The sequence below is a fragment of the Gekko japonicus genome, unplaced genomic scaffold, assembly GCF_001447785.1.
Source record: "Gekko japonicus isolate JY-2015 unplaced genomic scaffold, Gekko_japonicus_V1.1 scaffold94, whole genome shotgun sequence".
In the NCBI taxonomy this organism is placed as follows: Eukaryota; Metazoa; Chordata; class Lepidosauria; order Squamata; family Gekkonidae; genus Gekko; species Gekko japonicus.
The window spans coordinates 1,774,342-1,790,071 of record NW_015174274.1 but is presented as its reverse complement, the minus strand read 5'-3'; the positions used below and the strand labels follow the sequence as shown (position 1 = coordinate 1,790,071).

Below are 15,730 nucleotides of genomic sequence, written 5' to 3'. Positions count from 1 at the left end.
TTGCCAACTTATTTGTGGCATGGCTCCTCTGCATTTAGCAGCTGACTATCAAGCAGAAATTAATCATATCATGAAGCTTGTTCTCTGCATTGCAAGTACAATAATAGCAACCTTAAATGACATGGGGCCACTTACTGAGAATAAATGAACTGAAAGTGTCTGATCCCAGACTGGCTCCTCTTATTAAAAGAAGCAGACCCATATATTTTATTTATTTATTTATATATTCGTTTGATTTCTATCCCGCCCTCCCACCAAAGTGGCTCAGGGCGGCTGACATACAATTATAAAACCAACATAGATCAATATATAAAATAACTCGACTCAATACAACAATAAATACAGTTAAAACCAGTTAAAACTATTTAAGTATGGTGGTGTCATATAATAAAGTGCAGGTGCCGCTCAGCCAATATAATGTCATTCCTACTGAAACGCCCGGTGGAAAAGTTCCATTTTCACGGCCCTGTGGAATTGCTGGAGGTCCCGCAGGGCCCTGATCTCACTGGGGAGCTCATTCCAGAACGTCGGTGCCACCAGGGAAAACGCCCTGGTCCTAGTCAACGCCAACCTGGCGTCCCTAGGCTTAGGGGGGGCCCAGGCGGTTTTGTGTTCCAGATCGCAGTGCTCTCTGGGGAACATGCAGGGAAAAGCGGTCCCTCAGGTAGGCAGGCCCCTGACCATAAAGAGCTTTAAAGGTAAAAACCAGCACCTTGAAGTGGATCCAGAATGCTATTGGCAGCCAGTGCAGCAACTTTAGCACAGGCTGGATGTGCTCCTGCATGGGGAGCCCATCAGCAGCCTGGCCACTGCATTTTGCACTAGCTGCAGCTTCTGGAGTTGCCCCAAGGGCAGCCCCATGTAGAGAGCATTGCAGTAGCCCAACCTCAAGGTGACCATAGCGTGGATCACTAAAGCCAGATCATTGCGTTTGAGGAAGGGGACCAACTGCCTAATCAGCCGGAGATGGTAAAAGGCTGTCTTGGCAGTGGCTGCTACCTGGGCCTCCATTGTCAGGGAAGCATCCAGGAGCACTCACGAACTCCTGACCCTCAGCGCTGGCACCGATGGCGCCCCACTGGAGCACAATGGAGGGGATAAGGGCAACCTGTTTGGGGGCCCATAGAATTGGACCCCCTGGTCCAATGCTCTTGAAACTTGGTTGGTATCTTGGGGAGAGCCTCTCCCTCAAACCCCCTCCCCTCCAGCCACCAGAATATACCCTATGTTTTTGCCATTGACTTCAATGGTCCATAGGATATAATGGGGCCGAATTGTGGCCGAAATTTGGCAGCAATTTGGTGGCAAGCCGATTCAGATCAGAATCTGAATTGACCTGCAGCAGCCCGAAAGGGGTCAGAATGGGCCATTTTCAGGGGTGCATTTTGTTCGGACGAACCGAATGCACATCCCTAACTAAAAGCTATTGTCTTATTAATCAATTTGTAGTCAAATCCATTAAACAATAGATCAAATGAAGGGCAGTTAATACACTTAATCAATTCATTATAGTAGAACCTAATTAGTTAATTTGAAAACTGGCAACCAGCTGTACAATTAGATCATAATTAATCGGTAGAAACCCCTAGTTAAATCCAAACCCCCAATTAATTGGACAATTTAATCAATCAATCAGATAAAAATCACTCTATAAACCAACCCCCCCAATTAATTGGCAGAACAACAGTTAATTAACATTCCAAGATGGCAACTGGGTGTGAGGCTTGGGTGCTGAGCTCCCCCGTGGTACTTTTAATTTAGTTTATTTTAGTGGTTTTAGCTTAAGTTCAGTTGGTTCCAGCAGGCAAGTGCATCGGGAACAGCATACTGTACTCAGCTGCTGGATGGCATTGGTATTGAGGGTTCCTGAACTAAGAACTGGAGACGCCGTTGCCTGTAGGTGTAGCTCCCATCCGCAGGGAGTCCAATAACAGTCTAGGAGCCACAGAGCTGTGCAGAAGATGACGTGGAGTTTCCACCGCTGACCCCGGCGTGGTGAGAGCATGACTGGGGCGCTGGGTGGAACTCCGGGAACATCCGGCTCTGGTCCACTGATGTGGTGAGGGGCCCTGTGGGGCAGTGTGGGGCACCCCAACCAGTAGCTAGGCCCTCACAAGACGCCTAGGGGCTTGCTGAGTCGCTGACTGCATGGGTCCCCTGGCGTTGGGACCGGTGCACGGCGGCTATTGTGGCGACTAGCCAGCGGCTCGGGGACGGAGGGCGAGCAGAGACGTCAGTGAGGGGTGATGCAACCATGATTGGCGGACCATAATCAGCAGTGAGAGAGCCGACGAGGATGACATGACTTTAGCTGGTGGTGAGAGAGCCGGTAGTGAGCCCCTACCCTACCTGATATCCTTGGCAAGCTGAGTGGGAGATCGTTGAGTGGGAGATCGCTAGGACTTATGCTCCGGTACCATGTGGTATCCAATCAGATTTTTGGCCCATGGGGTCCACCGGACTGAACAGGACATATGGAGTGGGGCCTGCCATCGGATTGGAACACACTACCTCCGAGTCGCTGTGGGTGGATCTGGCACTTAGCTGGCCTCCCGGGATGTGATTGGGAGGTGGGGGGGATTACAACTGTTGGAACCCCCTAGTGACCAATGTGAAGAGTTACAAATATCGGAGCCTCCTAGCGACTGAGGAGCAGAACATCTTGAGTGCGTGGAGTTTAGTTAACTTGCCTAGCACTTGTGAATATTGATGCCGAACCCGAGCCGAGGACTGTATGTTAGTGGGTCTGCTAGGGTGGATGTAGTGGTGTGCTGTTATGTGAGTGGATGGTGGATGAATGTAGTGTTGGTGTGGGATTGTCGGGGCATTAGTTGGTTAGTTAGTGTAATACCTCTGACACGACCAGTAGGAATTGTTTTATCTGTCTGCATAGATAGCACTTGTTTTTAAACTAGCAGAAATGATAGTTAATTGATTTCTGTTATTGATTGTTGGCGGCCTGAAGCATAGCAGAGACCCCAGCTGACTAATGTACAGGCACCAAATTCCAGTGCTCTTTGGGAGAGGGAAGTATGGCGGTGGGTCCTGGCAAGGTGTGGAGGGAAGGGAGAAATGGAGTGAGAAATAGAGAAATAGAGTGGCTCGGTGCCCTTCCAGCCTACGACTCATCCTGAGGGTGGCCAGCAGAGGGCCAGGATTGGGAACCCCCCTCTGTCATTGGTGCTGTGCAACGCCAGGTCTATTAACAATAAAGTCGAAGTCCTGTGGGACTTTGTACAGGAACAGCAAGCTGACCTGGCATGCGTGACCGAGACCTGGGTGTGGGAGGGCGAGACAGTAGCTCTCACTCAACTTGCCCTGCTGAAGTTCTCAGTCCTCCATCAATTATGGACTAGGGGGCGGGGGGGAGGTGTGGCTTTATTCATTCGGGGGGCTTACTCCTTCAGGGCGCTCCTGCAGGTAGAGATCATGGGCGTAGAGTGTGTCGGTGCGATGCTGGAGGCTAAGGAGAGTTTGGCTATTTGGTTGGTGTACCGACCACCTAACGCGCCAGCCAATAGTCTGCCATCCCTGCTGGAGGCCGTATCAGGCTGGGTGCTGGAGCACCCTAGGCTAATTGTCTTGGGTGACTTCAACGTCCATGCTGAGGACACGACCTCCAGCCGGGCTGTGGATCTAGAGTCATCCATGGCGGCACTAGGACTCTCTCAGTTCGTCTTGGCACCCACGTATTGGGCCGGTCACATGCTCGATCTGATCTTTGCGGCAGGAGTCACAGTGGACCGGATCACTGTCCTGGCAGTGCCATGGTTGGACCACCATGCCCTGAGGGCCCGTCTGAATGCTCCACACCAACCCTGTTTAAGTGGCGAGCTGATTTTGGTTCGCCCGCGAAGTCAAATGGACCCAATGCGGTTCCAGATGGCTCTGCAGGATCCAAGGCCCCCTGGTGGTTCATTAGATGAGCTGGTGGAGGATTGGAATTGCCGACTCTCCTCAGCCATTGATGAGATCGCTCCCAGGCGCCCTCTCCTCAGCCATTGATGAGATCGCTCCCAGGCGCCCTCTCCTCAGCCATTGATGAGATCGCTCCCAGGCGCCCTCTCCTCAGCCATTGATGAGATCGCTCCCAGGCGCCCTCTCCTCAGCCATTGATGAGATCGCTCCCAGGCGCCCTCTCCTCAGCCATTGATGAGATCGCTCCCAGGCGCCCTCTCCGCACTCATGATAGGCGAGCACCCTGGTATACCCAGGAGTTGCGGTGGCTGAAGTGAGAACTGAGACAGCTAGAGATACGGTGGCACTGTGGTCGTGATGAAGTGTCAAGAACATCCTATAGGACGTTTCCTATGAGATAGCAGTCAAGGCCGCAAAGAAAGACTTCTATGCGACCTCGATTGCATCTGCTAGCTCACTCCTGGCCCAATTATTTAGTGTAATTCGGTCTTTGACAGCTCTGTCTCAGGGCAGGCATAATGCTAGGGAATTGGACTTAGGCTGTGAGACATTTGTGAGCTATTTTGCAGATAAAGTCTTGGCTCTCCGCCTCGACTTCCCCGCCACAATTGAAACAGGTAGGGAATTTGAGGCCCCATGCACGTCTTTGGTGCCGGGTTTAGTGTGTTTTGACCCACTCAGCCTGGAGGAAGCTGACAGGTTGCTTGTATCGGTGCGCCCAACCACATGCAACCTGGATCCGTGCCCCTCCTGGCTTATTAAAGCAGGCCATGAGGGGTTTCAAGGTGCACTGCGGGAGATTGTCAATAAGTCCCTCATTGAGGGACGGTTCCCCGGAGCACTCAAGGAAGCAATGGTCCGCCCTCTCTTGAAAAAACCATCCTTGGACCTGGCCGAATTGGCCAACTATCGGCCGGTTTCCAATTTGCCCTATTTGGGCAAACTTATCGAGAGGGCGGTGGCATCACAGCTACAGAGCGATCTGGATGAGGCTTCCGCCTTCGATCCCTTCCAGTCTGGCTTCTGCCCGGGCCACAGGACGGAGACGGTGCTGGTCGCTCTGATGGACGATCTCCATAGGCATCAGGATCGAGGTGGCGTGGTGGCACTGGTGTTGTTAGATCTGTCGGCTGCGTTTGACACGGTCGACCACCAGTTGCTGGCCCGCCGCCTTGCTGACGTGGGGATTCAGGGGCTTGCTCTTCAATGGTTTGCCTCTTTTCTTCAAGGTCGGGGACAGAGGGTGGCGACTGGGGACCAGCGGTCCCGAAGGCACCCCCTTGAGTGTGGGGTGCCCCAGGGAGCTATATTGTTCCCTATGTTGTTCAACATCTATATGCGCCCCCTCACCCAGATTGCCCGGAGGTGTGGGCTTGGGTGTCATCAATATGCTGATGATACCCAGCTCTATCTATTGTTAGGCGGCCAGTCGGATCCCGGTCCCGATGACCTTCGTCGGGTGCTACAAGCTGTGACTGGTTGGCTCAGACTGAGTCAGTTGAAATTAAACCCAGCAAAGACGGAGGTCTTGGGCCTGAGTCGGACCGGTCGGGGGTTGGGGCTCCGTCTCTTGGCCTTCGACGGGGTGCCTTTTGTGCCTGCACGGGAGGTTACGAGTTTGGGTGTGCTCCTGGACTCCTCATTAATGATGGAGGCCCAGGTGGCAGCCACTGCCAAGGTGGCCTTTTACCATCTGCTGCTGGCTCGGCAGTTGGTCCCCTACCTTGACCATGAGGACCTGGCCACTGTGATCCATGCGACGGTCACCTCAAGGCTAGACTACTGTAACGCTCTCTACTTGGGGCTGCCTGTGTTGCAAATACGGAAGCTGTAGCTAGTGCAGAATGCTGCAGCCAGGCTGTTGATGGGCCTCTCTAGGCGAGACCACATCCAGCCTGTGCTGCAAGCACTGCACTGGCTGCTGATAGCATACCAGATTCGCTTCAAAGTGCTGGTTCTTACCTTTAAAACCCTAAATGGCCAGGGTCCGGCTTACCTGAGGGACCGCCTCTCCCCGTATGGTCCCTCAAGAGTACTACGATCAGGGAGTCTCCACCTTCTGGAAGTCCCAGGCCCCTGAGACATTAAGTTTGCCCCTACTAGGGCCAGGGCATTTTCGGTGGCGGCTCCTACCTGGTGGAACAAGCTCCCGGAGGAGATCCGGGCCCTGTGAGACCTTGTGCAGTTCCACAGGGCCTGCGAGATGGAACTCTTCCGCCAGGCTTTTGAGTAGGAGCCACCACCACCACTATTCCACCACCGTGGTATTGTTCCATCATCTACCCCTATTATGGGAGGTATGCATCACCTGGCAGAAGTGCGCAGAACATCGTCGCTGGAGACCTCGCTATTGAGACAGCTGGCCATCGAATTGGGATTATTGTTCCCATCTTGGATGATTCATATGTAGGATGACATCAGAGCACCTTAAATATTTTATGGGTTTTATTGTGGTTATTCATCGTTGTTTTATTGTATTTTATCTATTTAATCCGGCACTGCCATATGTTAGCTGCCCTGAGCCATTTGGAAGGGTGGGATATAAATCTAAAAATAAATAAAAAATAAATAAATAGCTACCCCCCAATTGACGGAGTGAGCTCCCGTCTCTAGTTCCAGCTCCTGCCAACCTAGCAGTTTGAAAGCAAGAAATTGCAAGTAGATAAATAGGTACCACTTCAGTGGGAAGGTAACAGCGTTCCGTGCGCTATGGTGTTTAGTCATGCCGGCCACATGACCACGGAAATGTCTTCAGACAGCGCTGGCTCTTCAGCTTTGAAATGGAGATGAGTGCCGCAACCCTAGAGTCAGATTCAACTGGCTTTCGAGCAAGGGAACCTTTACCTTTACACCCCCCAATTAATTGTCTAAAACCTAATTCCTATAAGTTTAAGCAGCCAGTAATAATCAGTAGTTGTATACGTATGTCAGTAACAATCCGATCCTGTTTGGTCTTCCTTCCTTCCTTTGCCTCAGTGGTTCTGGGTGGATTAGTCTGGACGCTTGGGCTCAGTGTCCCATGCCCAGTAGCATCCAATGGCACCTCCAGTTTTTTCTCGATGATTCCAGGGCGGTCAGTAGTCAAAACAACAAATCTTCAGGCACTTGCACTACCTAAGTGGGTCTGCATATTGTTCATCAATCCAGGCTTGTAGATACATGAAAAGGAGTAGACCTCCTACTCCAAACATTAGTACAGAAACATACATTTGTTTTAGGTTCATGGCCCTACCAGAGGGCTACATTTTCAGTCATTTTATACGGCTGTATGGAAAAGGATCTCATAGGCCAGTGGTGGTGAACCTATGGCACGGGTGCCAGAGGTGGCATTCAGAGCCCTCTCTGTGGGCACGCGTGCCATTGCCCCAGCCAGGCCCATACCATCATTAAAGTGTTGAATTCTCTGCCAAATAATTTTAAGTAAATGAAAGCATTTGGGATTGCTTTCCTTACTTTATTTGGATCATCTTAAGTTAATGTATGAGTTGTTTTTTCTATAGTAAAACCTCAGTATTCAGGTTAAATTGCCGTGTTGGCACTTTGTGATAAATAAGTGGGTTTTGGGTCGCAGTTTGGGCACTCGGTCTGTAAAAGGCTCGCCATCACTGTCATAGGCTTTCAGTTTAGCTTGCATCTTTTCTTCTTGTGGTTTTCTCAGAAAAATCAATCTTGCGGACCAGCCCAAGCCTCACTGGGGAATGGGATTCCCCCGACGCCGCTTCCACCAGAGCCTGATTTGGAGCCCCGCCCAGCAAACTTCCCAGCCTATCCCAGATGGGGTGGTGGCGGCGGCTCCTCTAGGCACACTTTGCAAAAACCTTCCTGCTTCATAGAGAACACTAAAGACAGTTGTGATAGATGGTCAAGGGTTAATATCTCCCAGAGTCTGAATGGCAGGCTGTTGAAACATAATTCTGTGGAGACAGTCAGTTAAGAAATGGTGGTTGGGAACTGACAATTGAAGAAGAGACAGTTAAGCACTGACTGCAGACTGGGAAAGAGGCTGAAGGAGTGAGTGGATCACAGTGGATCCCCATTCAATCCAAAAAGGGATAGAGCTTCTTGTCAAGATCAGTAATCCTTGCCCACTGGAAAGGGAAATAGCTCTGAAACAAGGAGTGATCCCTGGTCTGTGTATAGAGAAGGATTTAGGGAACTTGGTTCTATGTTCCTGCTTTCTAAACTTTAAAAGTCAGTGGAACTCAGGAACCTATGCCTGAATGTTTAAGCAGAAACTGAAAAGAAAGCCTCTCTCCTCAAAGTTTCAAAGACCTTGTAGAAAAGCAAAAACACTTACTTGTTAGCAACATATTATCCGGATTTAGTGTTATTACAAACTTACCTGCATTTTTATTATTGGTACTGTTAAATATAATTTCTGCTCATCTCTTCCACCCCCAATGAACATATTCTAATTTTAAAATATCTTCCTACAAAAAAGAAGAATATTCACAGAGACTGATCACTTATATATGCTTCATTTTTAAAAGGGTCATACCTGCCAGGTAGGTTGGTTCATGTAGTTGTGTGATGCTTAATAATTCTGCATTCTGTTGCTGACAGCTTTTTCTTGCTTGGAGCCAGGTAAGAGCTGAGTCAGAATTTATCTGGTATTGATTTCCAGTCCAATGATTTCTAATCCAAAAGTGTTCATTGTCATCTGTAAATATTGTTTAATAATACTATTGTCAATCCATCTCAGAATGCTAAAGAAAAATCTTTCAAGTTGGTCTGACATTCAATGATTTTGAAGCAAGGCTTACTGTCTCTGAGAAGGATGAAGTGAGAGACCTGGCATGTGAACTAAACTTTTTTGTCAAGGAAAAGATGAGCTGTGGGGATTGGAATATTGAGGGAAAAGTTAAAGAAGGGACTCTGAGGAGTGGCTACCAGTTCAAGAAAATTCACCTGGTCTCTCTGATAGCAGCGCCCCATGGTAAATCCAAGTCCAGAAGGATTTGATCATATTGATATTTTATATACAACTTTTCTAAGTGATATTTTAAGCATGTGTCCATGGTACAAAGAAGAATTTTAATTGATCATAAAACTGGAGATCTTTTTTTCCTCTGTCTCTAATTAGGTAGAATTCCACAATCCCTGAAAAACTGTCCAAACCTTGGTTCTATGTTCCTGCTTTCTAAACTTTAAGAGTCAGTGAAACTCAGGAATCTATGCCTGAGTGTTTAAGCAGAAACTGAAAAGAAAGCCTCTCTCCTCAAAGTTTCAAAGACCTTGTAGAAAAGCAAAAACACTTACTTGTTAGCAATATATTATCTGGATATAGTGTTAATACAGTTTGGTGAGGACTCTCATGCTTCTGATGATGTTAAAGGAATGGAGTCCTCAGTTTCAGACCTCCCAGGCGGGTACAGGCATGACAACGACCAGGCGGGTACAGGCATGACAACGACCTGGCTACAGTGATCCATGTGATGGTCACCTCAAGATTAGACTACTGTAATGCTCTTTACATGGAGCTGCCTTTGTCGCAAATCCGGAAGCTGCAGTTAGTGTAGAACACTGCAGCCAGGCTTTTAATGGGTCTCCCTAAATAGGAGCACATTCAGCCTGTGCTGAAAGCATTGCACTGGCTGCCAATAGCGTACCGGGTGTGCTTCAAAGTGCTGGTTTTGACCTTTAAAGCCCCATATGGCCAGGGTCTGACATACCTAAGGGAACACCTTTCCCCACACATACCCCTAAGGGCACTATGGTCGGGGGCACAACATCGGTTAGTGATCCCAGGCCCCAGGGAGGCCTGGCTTGCTGCAACCAGGGTGGAATGAGCTCCCGGAGGAGACCAGGGCCCTGCGGGGCCTTTCACAGTTCCACAGGGCCTGCAAGATGGAGCTCTTCTGCCAGGCTTTTGATTACCACTACCAATGCTCCCTCTAAGCTCTGGAGTCTTGTGAGCAAAAATTCTATTTTGTGAGCTATTGACATTAAAGTTGTGAGTGAGCAATTGGGCTCCTGCATAAATTAGTTTGCTCTGAAGCCATCCTTCCTGAGCTAAGACAAAAATGTGTGAGCTGGAGGCTAAAAAACTGTGAGCTAGCTCACACTAACTCAGCTTAGAGGGAACACTGGCCTCTACCACTACCACCATCACCAACGATCCCTGGTAACAACGGGGATGGCCCTTTATGAAGATCGAACTACAGTAATACAATGGATCTGTACCTCTGAACTGGGACTTGTGTAATATCCTCAGGACACCATCTTGCTTTAATTGAAGATAAACAGCATTGAGCACTTTATTATGTAAAATTGTTCGTTTTTATTCTGTTTTTATGTATTGGCACATGATGCCCTTGTTTGTAAGCCGCCCTGAGCCCATTTGTGGGGAGGGTGGGGTAGGAATTAATTAATTAAATAAATAAATAGTGGAAACAATGGGGGGGGGGCTTTGCCACTTTTTTCAGCCCCATGGGTTTTACAATCATGTGATGGAGAAGGAGAAGAAGAGATTGGATTTATACCCCGCCCTTCACAACCCAAAGGTGTCTCAGAGCGGCTTACAAACTCCTTTCCCTTCCCCTCCCCACAACAGACACCCTGTGAGGTGGGTGGGGCTGAGAGAGCTCTTGACAGAAACTGCTCTTTTTCAAGAACAGCTCTTATCAGAACTACGGCTTGCCCAAGGTCATCCAGCCAGGTGGAAGTGGAGGAGTGGGGAATCAAATCCTGTTCTCCCAGATTAGAGTCTGCGCACTTAACCACTACACCAAACTAGAGGACATGGGGAGCCCAAGGAAGGGGAAACCATGTTCCACCACAGCCTTTTCTGCCTGCAAAATAGTGCAATAGGGAAACCTGGAGGCCCCCCCCCCCACAACACCAGAGCTTCATACTAGTTTAACATAAAAGTTCTGCCAACAAGAAAGCAATCTGAACATGAGCCATTCACAAAACTGGGAAGGGGGCGTGGCTCAGTGGGAGAGCACCTGCATGGCATGTGGGGGGGAAAGTCACATGAATCTTGATTAATGCTGATTTAGATACATTGTGGATCAGTTTAAATATTGCAGACTGTGAACCCCAAGACTGCACTATGTGAAGGATCTCTTATGTGAGTTCAAATTAGAAAAAGAATGTATAGAATGTAATGTCCCATCACTCTAAAATTACTCACTGTGTTTTTACATATCTTTAGTGTTCAAAACTGCTGTTGGAACATCATTAATATAACGTATACTAGGAAGGAGTCTCTCTGGAGATAGCAAATTTCTCTGGCTTTTTACTCAGCCCAGTCTAGTTGTTAGTATGAGGATTGGGGCTGAACGAGATGTGACGTTTGTGATATGTTCTCCAGTGGAACCAGCAGCCGTACAACAGCTGCTGGCCCACCCAACCAGAAATCGCTGTGAAAGTGCCACAAGACCCCAGTTTTGGTCAAGACCACTGTGCAGGGGAAGAAGATGCTCCCACTCCCCCCCCCCATTGTTTTCCTGACCAAAAATTCTGCTGGGGCTGTTATTTGCCCTACTGGGTGGCTGCACATATACTGATGTTTGCATGTGCAGTCTCCTGATGGGACAAAGAATACCTCCTCCAAGTACTGTTTGGAACAGAAAAATGACACAAGGGGCAGGAGCCCCATAACTTGTAAACTGCTTAAAGAACTAGAATCGGAGAGTCTGAGTAAACAGTTGATATTATGCAAGGAATAAGCAATAGGATCTCCCAGGCATTTGCCTTGGGATCAGTGCTATTAAGTTTGTTCATTTATTATCTGTATCATCTATGGGTAGTTCAGTGGATGAAGTAAAAATATTGAGGATAGTGAAAAGCCAAATGGCAGTGAGGATTTCCTAAAGGATCTCTCCAAACAGGGCAACAGGAGAGGCAATGATTGGTCAAAACATCCCATATTCTCACGGATACTGATTGGGTCTGAACTGGTGGTGAGCAACTACGAAAGGAAGCCTTTACATCTAATTTTGAATGATGTGGCCATGAAGCTCATCCTAAAGAAGCACTCCTTGTACCATGATGATTTTAATTATTCTAAACCATTTCTAGCATCAGAACTTCACCACCACCACCACCACCACTCTGCATTTAATTTTATATTGTACTTGTAGCCAAGCAGTCTAGCCACAAGTGGACCTCTGTCATGAAGAAGGGAGAGAGAATGAATGAAACTGGGGCGAGAGAGGAAACCTACTCTTCCAAGCATCAAGTGTGTGATGGCAGATTAAAGGGTAGAAGCAAAGCATTGAAAGAGTTTTACCTTTTACTGGACAATATCCAGTTAAAGAGTCTTTATCCACATCAGCAGTTGTTCCACACCAAGGCTGTAGATTTTCACTGTCTATTGTTGTGCATTCAACATACCACTCATTCTTATACTTGAATGGGAATACACAGGGGGCTCCATTGGAATTGCCTTCTATGGTAAACTGAGCTTTAGACAAAGTGAAATAAATAGTATCATTAATACAGAAATGTCACAAAGTCCTCAGTCCACCACTCCAAGGGTGCCATTGTTCACTTCAATGGAAGCACCCATTTGGGGCTCACATTTCGTTGCATGTATGCTGTCTATGTTACCTTCCACTGAAGTGAATGAGAAAGTCTTCTTGTCTGTTATCCTTATAACTTGGTTTTTAAGGAAATTGGCCCAGGGGAAAAAAAACATGACATCTTCACATCACTTACACATTTCTGAATTTCCTTGATTCCCTTCCAATTATTTTTTTTTTAAATTAATTGAAAGAAGTAGGATGAAGATACATCACTTGGCCAGACTGTTTATTCTGTCCTGAATGTCCCCCCCCCCCAGTCTCCTGCAGGTGAAGTTGCAGCACGGTTAAATGCAGGGGATTCAACATGGTTAATAGGATGCTCAGTTGAACACTGAAAACAAGCCCTCTGAAATTTACCTTCAAAGCCTTTAGTGCACAGTTTGTCTTTGGTTCCATCAATCTTCCAGGTTGCTTTGACATCATGTGCATTATTCAACTGGACATGTCCAGCACCATAAGACAAAAACTGGTTTTGTCCTCTGATTGCAGGAAAGGTATCATTGACACATGCCCACTTCTGAAGCTCACTGGTCTGATTGCAGGAGGAGAATTCAAGTTGGCTGAAGTCTAATGATGCTCCCAAGCATAACTTCAGTCCCATGTTCAGTATTTGCTGACTGGAAGTCCATTTAAACTTTTGGATCTTATTATCCTGATTGCATTTGCCAAGTGAGATGACAGAAGTTTCGCTGGGTTGCATACAAAGATTATGTTTCTCATAGTTTATCAGAAAAGTATCATCCTCTGTAAAATTAAAGTCACAAGTAATATTATGAGAAGGTGCCTCATTGCCTCCTATATGGGAATATCTGACAGGAAGAAGATACCAGACTTCAGAATTAAAGACAGTACAATGGAGCAGGAGAAAGTAGTGCACAGTGCTTATATTATTTCTTATTCTATAGCTAGAGAAGATATGGACATGCAAGCTATTAACACCAGTGTTTACATAATTATAAAACTCCAGATACTTCTAGAAATACTTTTGGAAAGATTCCTTTTTAGTTAGGTATAGTAAAAGCATAGTTATTAGATTGGCTTATTGATTAAAAAAAGAAGGAAACCCTTTTATTTGCAGCCATAAAATCAGTACTGTAAAAGGGTCTTTGGCATTGCTTATCGCACCATTAACCTGTTTTTTAATTGATGTATGCAACTGAAACATGCAATCCATCATTTCCTTGTCTCTGAAATATCTCACAGAAATTCAATTTAATAATGCTATTTTTTAAACTTTCAGTAGTCAGTTTTATATTAGCTAGTTAGGGAGGATGCCATTCCTTTACTGGTGAGCTAACAGAAGTAACTTACCTGATATCTGGAAAGACTGCTGGATGAGAAGGAGGAAATTCAGGAGCAAAAAGAAAGACATTGAAATGCACAAAGGCCTCAACAAAATCTCCTTGTAACGAAGACAGATTTAAGTTAGCAGGTTTTCAGCAACGTCTTCAGATACTATATATATATATTTTTTGCTACGCTGTTGACCACCCCCCCCAACCCCCCCCCCACTAATTTCCAAGAAAGAACTTTACATGAATCCAATCTGAACTTCCCTTCCTCATATATCCATTGAAGGAACCAACGTCATCCATTCTGTCAAATAGGCAAGAAGTGTTAGTTGTGCATTTCTCACTTCTCTCTGTATTGTTCAGTATGTTCAGCATGTCATGACTCTTTGCCTTTGCAGGATTACACATTTATGGCTCTTCCATATGTTCACTTAGTAGACAAATGAACGTCATAAGTTTGTAATATTGCAAAGGCAAAGAGTCATGACATGCTGAACATGCTGAGCAAAACAGAGGGAAGATTTAAATGCACAACTAACACATTGTTCCTGTTTGTGTGCCTTATGCAGAATTAGACCATTAGTCCATCAAGATCAGTATTGTCTACTCAAACTGGCAGGAGCTCTCCAGAGTCTCAGGTTAAGTTTGTTCTCATCACCTAAATCCTGATGCTTTTAATGGAAGATGCCAGGAATTGAACCTGGGAGCTCCTGTGTGCTAAACAGATGCTCTGCCACTGAGTCATAGCCCCTCTCTTGGTTCACACTCTGGTCCCTTCTCACCTTGACTACTGCAGCCTCCTGCTTGTTGGTCTTTCCTTATGCTTTCTGCTCCCAGTGTTCCCCTCCACTCTATTCAGTGCTCTGGTGACAAAACCTTTCACTCCTCTCATTGTTCTGGCCATGTGACGACCATCTCTAATATTTTCATTGTCCTCCTGGCCACTCCAGTATCCAGCTGTAAGAGTCCTCCATGAACTTGCTGCCCCTTATAAGAACATAAGAACATAAGAGATGCCAATGTTGGATCAGGCCAAAGGCCCATCCAGTCCAACACTCTGTGTCACACAGTGGCCAGAAATACCAGTGCCATCAGGAGGTCCACCAGTGGGGCCAGGACATTAGAAGCCATCCCACTGTTGACCCCCCAAGCACCAAGATGACAGAGCATCACTTGCCCCAGAGTCCCTATCTATACCTTGTGGCTAATAGCCACTGATGGACCTCTGCTCCATATGCTTATCTACTCCCTTTTGAAGCCGTCCATGCTTGTAGCCGCCACCACTTCCTGTGGCAGTGAATTCCATGTGTTCATCACTCTTTGGGTGAAGAAGTACTTCCTTTTATCCGTTCTAACCCGACCGCTCAGCAATTTCATGGAGTGCCCACAAGTTCTTGTATTGTGAGAGAGGGAGAAAAGTACCTCTTTCTCTACCTGCTCTTTCCCATGCATAATCTTATAAACCTCTATCATGTCACCCCTCAGTCGTCGTTTCTCCAAGCTAAAGAGCCCTAAACGCCTTAACCTTCCCTCATAGGGAACGTGTTCCAACCCTTTTATCATTCGAGTTGCCCTTTTCGGCACTTTTTCCAAAGCTATAATATCCTTTTTAAGGTGTGGTTATCTGTTTGCAGTCCCTGCCCCAGACCTTCACTCTTCCAGCTCCACTACCTTCAGCTTTCTGAAGGTCTCCCACTTCCTCAAACAACTCTGCCTTCTCTCCTTTGCTGCTCCTTAGATCTGCAGCTGCCTCTCCAAAAATCTGCATGATGCCTCCCCTCCCCTTCATATTCCTCCTTACAACCTACCTTCTCCATGAAGCTCTTGTGGTGCAGCCCTTTAGCTCCCTTTCTCTTCTGATATTAAGCTTAAGTACATGCAAAAGGAATGAATTGATAGTCTTCCTTTTATAATTCCTCGCCTCCCCCATTGTCCCTCTATGTCAAACTGTTGACTGTAAGCAGCTCAAGGCAGGGACCTGTTTTCTTG

The 15,730-nt window shown here is 46.9% G+C and overlaps 1 protein-coding gene across 1 annotated transcript in view; it reads right to left on the bottom strand.

Annotated features, from left to right (window-relative positions):
* The window catches only part of LOC107120958 (macrophage mannose receptor 1-like), a 138,675-nt gene extending 123,166 nt beyond the window's left edge, over positions 1-15,509 (bottom strand). The window contains exons 1-5 of the mRNA XM_015423750.1: positions 15,413-15,509; positions 13,761-13,851; positions 12,807-13,258; positions 12,155-12,328; positions 8,417-8,578 (exon numbers count right to left, since the gene is read on the bottom strand). Of these exons, the coding sequence (XP_015279236.1) occupies positions 8,417-8,578; positions 12,155-12,328; positions 12,807-13,258; positions 13,761-13,851; positions 15,413-15,509 (976 nt within the window). The remainder of the gene's footprint in view (positions 1-8,416; positions 8,579-12,154; positions 12,329-12,806; positions 13,259-13,760; positions 13,852-15,412) is intronic.
* Positions 15,510-15,730: the final 221 nt, after the last annotated feature.